Genomic DNA, 8,767 nt, shown 5'->3' with positions numbered 1-8,767 from the left:
TACTTTAGTTCATTGCAAATCTCTTTAAAAAACCTTTAGATGGATTGGTATGGGTGTTTGTAAAGATCTTCAAGTCTCCAATGAACTGATATATTCCCATCACCCTTAGCTGTAGTTTTCAAATGGTGCTAATTGCTAAATGTCAGGATGCTGACGGGCTTAATTTAGACAGGGACGATGGTAAATATGGATTCTGCTTCAAATCAGTAGGTTTACATTGAATTAGCATTTAGCTCAAACACAGGCTAACTGAGAGACCTGCCCCAATAGTGTTGCAGTGTACTTACAAGATTGCTGTACTGCAATGCGTTACTGTAACGTGTTACTCAGCTTTACTGTAATGCCACTACTATTTGCGGTAACTAGTAATAAATAAGTTACTTTCCAGATTGAGTAACGCTGTTACAGTTACTGACATTTAAAAGCCCTCGTTACTTTACGTGAAACAGACGACAAGAAGCGGGCGAGGTTAAGCTAACGTCAGCACAGTAGTATCCTTGGAGAAAGAATGTTGTGCGCTGTCAACAAACAACAGGCAGGAGATCATTCAGCTGTCAGCTCTTTGTCTCGGAAATACCAACATTATTTTTATTTGCTTGAATTAAACGACAAGAATATAGTGAGTTGTAGTCTATGACTGTGGAGGAAGGAAAATTTCTCTTACAAGAACGAAGCGCCAAGCTTAACAAAATCAATAGCTGTCAGAGAGGTGCTGCAAACACTGGAGACCATTGTGCAGCTAACGTTAGCTCGGCCGACCAAGGAGGAGACACGCCATACAAACAGCTTGATTTAAAACACTGCCTGCTCTACGATCTGTGGTCAGTCGAGTATGTTGGCGGCAATGTGCTTCATATGAACTGTTGTTATCGTTATCTTAATTAATAGCTCTTGTGCAGCTGTGGTATTAAACATGTATTCATTTAATAAAAACAAAACCCAACATGATATCCCAATTGGCAGCCATCAAAAACTTTAAATATAATTCAGACAATTTAGGGGAACTTTAACAAGATAAATGCAAGACAGGCAGGTTAAAAAATAATCAAATCTTTAATAAAAAATACATTTATAAATTCGGCAGCATGAACTTCTCTTCAACATTTCTATCAATCCAGGAGGAGAAACACAGAGAAAACCAACTGTACAGGAGGAGTTTCAAATAAAAACACAAATGAGGAAGTAATGGCAAAAATGGATTGAAGGAAAAAGATGAAAATGATTAAAAATGACATCAAATAGCCGAGTTTCTGAGGAAACAGACGTGGACGAACAATGACTAAACAGAACTGAACAGAGAGTTTCAACAACAAGAGAACAATGTTGCTGGGGGTCGATCACAACACCACAAGGTTCACTTCAGTCCTTCAAAACAACTACAGCAGCTTGGTTTAAAGACAAACCTGACACATGAACAGACTCACATCAAGCTTTTCTCATGCACTGTTTACAATCAATCAGCTCGACCTAAACTGAGAGTGGATCAGTGTTACAGGACAACTTCATGTCATTTTTAGGAAAGGAAAACAGAGTCACCAAACACTTCATACTGAAAAAAAGGTGTTTGCTGTGCATTCAATAACACAAACGACAGAGAATCAGAGCTGATTTCACACAGCAGGATGGCACCAATGGATGGACAGAGTGGGAGGTTACAGGTTCTACAGCAGCCTTATTGCACACAGGAGAAAGCTTTATTCTAAAATCAGTCCTGTACATCCTTAAAAAAACACCATTTATCATATTTATTTATTCTCCAAACCTCTTAATTTGCCCAGGCAGACAGCAGGTTTGTTGTGCTTCCACATTAGCTTTTTCAGAGGCCGTTTGAAGCTCCTGCCCAGACAGATTGTGCTCAGACATGACATTTACAGTGGGGGGGGGGGGGGGGGGGGGGGGGGGTTATGGACATATGGAGGGACCAGTTTGCTTGGAGCTCAGCCAGTGTCTACATGAGGATAAACATTGATGTTGTAATATTAATAGATGGGCAACATTTGGTAAAGACTGGTATTTTATCCACAGAAGAAGAACAGTAGGGATCATGTGAGCAAACCAGTCAAATGTGTTTTTTCAGGACTGATTGGGTCAAATCATGAATTCCTTTCAGAGCTTTGTTTTCCTTCCTTTAAGCAGAGTTTTCACAAACTAAGTGTATCTGGAATAAATTGGGAAAAAACTAAAGTTGGAGAGGGCACTGAGTTTTGAACATCCCATAGCTGAGGGCTGCACTGTGACAATGCCCACTCAGGAGATCTATTGTCACATCCAACAGTGAGTTCACCCAGCGCTGACAGACACGTCCTCACAGTTTCACACAAGTCTGCCCCCTGAAGCTGCTGACCAGAGTATCACACTTGTGCTGTGTGAAGTGATGATAATGGGAACAGCAAGTGTGCTTCAGGGTAAATTTTTACCGCAATGCCGTTATTGGCTTCCAAAGTAGTGTGGACTCGTTCAGAAAACTCAGAGCTGGAAGGACTTTTGAGCTGATACACGGGAGAGGTCTGTGTGGGTGCTTAGAGGTGAGAGGCGGAGGTGTGTCCATTGTATTCCTAAGCCTCACATCACCATAGTCATAGATTGGTGGTAAATGGAAAGGGAGACCCATATGATGGTCTGCCTTTGAGAACTGCATTCATAATATATAATATTAACTCAATGTCTTTGAAGAGAAGGTAAGATTAATAAATAAAAACCTTTTGTAAGTCTCCAAAAACAAGTAAATCTCAGACAAACTGCTTCTTCTGATCTTCTGTTTTCATTTATTCTCCTCCGATTTCACCTTTAACTCTCCACACAGAAATCTAACTATCAGCCCCATACCAACTTTAAAAAGTGCTCGACAAATTGTCCATAGGGTGACCCTTATTAATGTAGAAACTTTTTTTTTTTTTTTTTAAACAGTATTTCTTCTGCACATATATCCTTGACTCAGCAGCATGATCATATCCCTAAAAATACAAAGACCATCTTATTTCCTGTGCAGTACGACCTGGGCTACCATTTAAATATCCACTTTTTGTTTTGTTGTGCTTTTGAAGAATCGAAAAAAACAAAAGCTTTGAAATCGCGCTGCGGAAGCCAAAACAAGGTTAAACTTTCATGGACTGTCTCCACATTATCTGTTCAGTGTTTAAGTTAAATTCCCAAACGGTCTGAGGAATTAAAAAAACAGATCTCAGTTACCGTACACTCGGCTGTGAGTGTTGAAAACAATATTAAAATACTTTTTCAAAGTACGGACATTTTTGTGGAGTGCCACTGATTTTATTGTGCTATTCCGCTGCTTTTGGACTCTTCAGATTCACTTCAGACCGACTTTTTAATATAATTAGTAAAAAAAACAAAAAGTTTAAATAACCTCTCTGCAGTCAGTCAACAGTGTCATTGCAGCAGTGAGATAACCGGTAAGAGGATCTTACCTGGTGATGAAGCACCCAGGTTTATGTTCTTTTAAATGAAATTGTTCATTAAAGTAAGGAGAGGTGCCTTCATTTAAAAGATGGTAGACGGTAGGTGGTGGTCTGAAAATTCTTCATAAGTGCAACAGTCACGTATCTCTCAGTCCAAAGGTCAAACTTTGTCAAAGAAAGTGACGGCTGACGTTAAATATAAAAGGAACCATAATGCGGTTTGGTATTTGTCCTAGTTCACAAAAAATGTGCTGGATTCTTCCAAAGTCAAATACAGCCTTCTGATTGGCTGTGTGTGAACAGGAGGGTCAGGTGTGTATTCACCTTGGCTGATGATGTTTTTCTGAGGATGAAGTCCCAAATCAGAGCTCAGCAGCTCGGGATCTCTGTCACCGTCTGCAAATAGAAAGAGGCTTTAGATTAGATGGAAAAGTAGGGATGAGATGCTAAAACCCTCCGAAATGATCTTGAGTTATATTTACATTATCCTGAAAGGAAGACCTCCACGTCTGAGGCTTTTTGACTGAGTTACACATTCAATTAATAAAGTTTTAAAAGACATATTCAAGATGCAAAATAATCAAGGCACATATTGTTAACAACGGCTGGATATCTCCTCAGCTCTGTACTGTTTTTGTGTTGTTTTCAAAATTATTATTTGAGAAGTGTTTATTTTCTTCCTGTGGAGGAGACCAACAAAGGAGCAGTAACTTTCTGAGTGGAGCAGCAGAACATGATTGTTAACCTGATTAGCAGAGCACAGCAGCATTCTCATTCTGTACACTGCTGCCCGCCTCCCTGCTGTCCACTTCTGCTGTTGACTTCCCTTAGTTGTCATACAGGTAAGCCAAACAAGGAAGTTGATTGTAATGGTTTGTTTGTCAATGACAGGTTTTCAAAAACTGGCCTTGTGTCAGCATGAGGAGGGAGGTCATCAGTAAGTGAATTTAATTTCCGGAAACAATATCGAAGCATGTGCCAGGTGAGCACTGATGACACAATGACAGGAGCAATGCCACAGAAATATGATTAAATATATGTACCCATTTTGTAGATGTAAATGAGGTTTTAAAGGTTGTTCAAGCAGAGTGACATGACAATGCTGAAGTATTTCATAAAGTTTAATGGGTTGATAGTCCTGGCTGTACAGTCCATTAAAAGTTAAAGATTGGGCTGTTGTTTAAGGAGAGTAATGACCCACTGTCGAGCAAACAGCTATAAATGACAGTGCAGTACCTCTGTCTGTTTGTGGATCCATAGTTATCTAACATCTGCGTGCTGGCCACCTCCAGGTTCCAGTCACACATCTCCAGCAGCTTTAGACACTCGGACTTGCTCCTCAGGCCCAAACCGAACAACTGCTCCACCTGCAGAGTGACAAACAACAAACAAACAAATGATGAAAACAGCTGCACAAGAGAGAGGCCAGAAGTCAGGGAGTCATTTAAAGGCAGAATCCTGGGTTCAGGATTCAGTCTTTCAACATCAGAGCAACAAGAGCATTTCAAAATTTGAACACTCAAGTGTTCCCCTGTGCCCACTAACATCTAAACACATCTTCCATCCCATCACAGGGGCCCCTACCAAAGGCCACACGCTGTCTAGATGCCTTTTCTTTTTATATTTATAGCCCGCTCAGAACAGAGCAACAGAGACCAGCTTTTCCCTTAAGGTTCAACAAAGTTGCTCCTCTCATATCCTGTTATGAACCTATAAAGTGAAGAATAACATTCAGCAATTTTGAATGACTTCCTGTTTTCAGTTATATGCTTCACTGAAAAGGTTATTATGGAAAATAAACTCACAGTGTGACCTGAAATGTGCACCGGATCTCTGAGGACCCTTCTGTGTTTACAACGGAACACTCTGGATCTCCTAGTAATCGCACCTCTGCAGTATAATGGGGCGCTTCATAGGGCTTTTATTTTGATGGAGTGCAGCTGCAAAATGTTGCCCAACATTCCCACAGAGTCAGTTTAATACTATTTCTTATTTTCTCCTGACTGAAACATGTGGTTTAATGTCAGGGATATTATTTGTGACCTTTTTATTTGTTCAGTTTGTACTTTGATACAAAAGAGCACAAAGAGTGACATAACAACACTGTGTAAAAAATTCTATTTGGAAATATAACTATTATAATAAATACATTTAAATAATAATGTAAACTATATTTATCAATATAACTGAAATGTTTCTACTTCTCCTTCAACATACAATCAGTTTGTAATAAATCAAAGTTCTTTCTATTCTTTCTTTTAATCTCATTTAGTTGATGAGATAAATATCAAAATAAAAAAGTGTTAAAGGTCACATATTAGCCTCCTTTCAACAAGTTTCAATACGACTCAGAGCTCCTCAAAACATGTCTGTGAAGTTTCTGTCTAAAAATCCACTCTGATCCTGTATTTGATCATGCCTATAAACCCCTCTATTTCAGCCCTGCTCAGAACAGACTGTTTCTGTGTCTGTACCTTTAAATGTAAATGAGCTGTGTTTGACCACGCCCCTCTCTGGAAGGGGATGTGGCTTGGGCTGTCTAGAACCATGTTCAATTCTTTACAGTGAGAAGTCAGACTCAGAGGTTAGAACAAACACCTAGCTGTGGGTGTATCACCCACCTGGGGGAGGGGTTAATGCCCTTGGTGATGTCACAAAGGGAAAATCTCTGCACAACCTGTTTGAGTACACATTTTCCCAAAGGTGAAGAAGGTGAAAGAAGGGGAGGATTTACTTTTCTCATAATTGGGGTTTTGTAGACGGACCAAAGACACTTAATAGTGGTGTATATGGGACCTTTAACATATTCAGTCAAGGAAGTTTCTACATGTAAAGACATAAATCGATGATGCACATAAAGGTTTCTTTTATCATAGAGCTACTCTGTTTGCATACTCAGTTAGTGGCAGTTTGAGCTTAAATGTTTCAGCTGGTGCTACTCGAGTTAAAGCAGAAACATCGGTGTGCTTTACCCTTCATAGATTAAGAACAATGAAAGCACTGGATTGTGAAGTTTGATAGATTCATAATTCAGGTTATTTTAGTTAAGCTAGCTAAAGCCACATACTGACTATGTTTACTACAAGCCTTAATGCTCAGTTAACATTAATTGAACAGATCACAGTCCTGAACTGATCCTCATGTGCAAGAGGACAGCAACAAAGACGACCAGCATGGTGTAATTGAAAATGTCAGCCACTGAGGTAAGCATTGTTAATAGTTTCATGTTGACAATGATGTGCATTGGAAGCCCATGAATCCATTAGTGGAGCCAATGGGAGTGGTGGGAATAGGATGTAACATTGTGTATTCCAACCTGGTTGTTCACACTGATGTCGCATTGCAGAAGATCTGACCTGTATTTGATTTAGGTCCACATATGAAGGCGGCCAAGATCCGATTCTATGTTCTGCTTAAACTGTCTTTAAAAATCTAAATCTCTAAGTCTCTTATGAGCAAAAACATCGGATTTGTGTCACTTTTGCCGGCAGTATGAACATAGTGTAATTCTTTATTCATCCATTGATGTAACACACACATAAAACTTCCTTCAAAACACAAAATCAACCATCTCGTGGAAATATAATTATGTGATAGACTTGTGTATGCAAATCAGATCACAAAACATGAAAAACTGTCATTAAAGTTATTAGCTTTAGAAATTATAAGGAAAAGTAAAATTACTCATTCGAAGAAATCATTATAAAGCTTAGTATGTCTTTTTTTCACATGACTGAACGAGTGATTTTACTATATCATTATTACTGTAATTACTTGAGCACCTAAGTATGAACAATATTTGTACTGAGCTGAGCTCATCAAGCTTTCTTTAAAACCTCACCTTTAGATAATGCACAGCTTTCTGAATGTTCCAGTTGTGGTTCTGGAGGGCGGCCTGGCACTCCTCTATCGTCACACCGTGAACTGCTTCCTGCACCTGAATCACATTGACAGTGTTAGTCTCTGCACTATCCAACAACACTCACAGTCCCCTGGCTTTGATTGGAAGCTGAGGATAAGAAACCAAGCGCAGAGATTTGAGCATCTGTTTAAACAGTTCCCTGAACCTCAACAAGCATAGTATTCTTTCATGTTTAGCCAATCCCACCTTAAGCTTGAGCTCAGTCTAATCTAAAGACAGATCACAGTGACACTGTGTTCCTGCAAGTTGTTTTTTTTTAACAGCGAAGTGGCTTTTTAAATTTATTTATATGTAACTCTGCACTATTCTAACAACTACAGCTAGTGCCTGTGTAGAGTATGTCTGGACTTGCCCTGTACTCCTTCACAGTTCACTTTACACGACCCTTCACTCTTACATCAGCTTGTGTGTGGCCACACATCGCAGAGTATCCATTACAAAATGCCATGTGCCTGATCGATGAGGACCCTTCGATGTTTCGCAGTGATTCTTACTCCTGTTTAATAAGGTTCAATCGGTGTCTGAATCAATTCGCCAGCAACAAGAAACTAATCAAAGTCTGCTCTTATGTCTTTCAAATTAAATTCACAGCTAAAATGAATGCGGCCTTTGTCTCCAATGAACACCGGCATATTTTTAAATCATTTATGAGAAGTTATTACATTCTTATGCTTTTTTCTTTTTTTTTAAGGATATCAGACACAAAAGGTTTGTGTGCTACAAGACTCTTTCCCTGAAAGGATGGGAACCAATGAAACTTTAGATTGAGTTTTTGGCTTCATAAATTCAGCTCCAGATTGAAAGCGTTGGTGCTGTTAAACATAAATCAAATGTTGGTACTGGTTATGATTTGAAGTTGTGCACGGGGGAGATTCGAGCTACTTCTGTAAATGCCAAGTGATACAATTTCCCGTCCTTTCCCTCTGATGGAAAGAAAGACACACATTTGTAGTCACATATACACAAACTATCCCTACAAGCTGTGACCTGACAACTCAATATAAATTGCCCTCTGTTGCCCCCTTGTGGTGAGGGTACACATGTTGGTAATGTACACTGTTAAAATACATGTACCGGTATATAAAATCAATCAAAACTCAATTACCTGTGAAAATTAACTCTTATCTGACGTGAGTTGAACAAGAAAGACATCCAGTCAACTCTGTAACTACTATTATACATTTAAAGTCTTCTTTATGCTCGGTAGAACATTGCTCTGATATTTTAGCTCTTAACTGTCTGATCAAGACTTTATCTCACATTTATGGAGATACGTCTCTCATTACAGTGACAGAGATACAATTTAAAATTAATTTGGCAGACTCTTTTATCCAAAGGGACGTACATCAGAGAGTAAGAACAACACAAGCAAGGATCTAGAGAGAAGGAAACAACGTCAGTAAGTGCAAACAAACAGCTTGAAGTCTGA

At 39.2% G+C, this 8,767-nt stretch overlaps 1 protein-coding gene across 7 annotated transcripts in view; it reads right to left on the bottom strand.

Annotated features, from left to right (window-relative positions):
- Nucleotides 1-1,034: 1,034 nt before the first annotated feature.
- Nucleotides 1,035-8,767, bottom strand: part of tnk2b (tyrosine kinase, non-receptor, 2b) — a 61,103-nt gene continuing 53,370 nt past the window's right edge. For all 7 annotated transcript variants that reach the window (XM_020652392.3, XM_065953877.1, XM_065953878.1 and 4 more), the window contains 3 exons: nucleotides 7,258-7,353; nucleotides 4,653-4,783; nucleotides 1,035-3,812 (listed from right to left, as the gene is read on the bottom strand). In XM_020652392.3, the coding sequence (XP_020508048.1) occupies nucleotides 3,806-3,812; nucleotides 4,653-4,783; nucleotides 7,258-7,353 (234 nt within the window). In that variant the 3' untranslated portion in view covers nucleotides 1,035-3,805. The remainder of the gene's footprint in view (nucleotides 3,813-4,652; nucleotides 4,784-7,257; nucleotides 7,354-8,767) is intronic.

Source organism: Labrus bergylta, chromosome 4 (assembly GCF_963930695.1).
Source record: "Labrus bergylta chromosome 4, fLabBer1.1, whole genome shotgun sequence".
Lineage (NCBI taxonomy): Eukaryota > Metazoa > Chordata > Actinopteri > Labriformes > Labridae > Labrus > Labrus bergylta.
The sequence above is the reverse complement of the archived record's forward strand: the minus strand, read 5'-3'. Positions and strand labels throughout refer to the sequence as shown.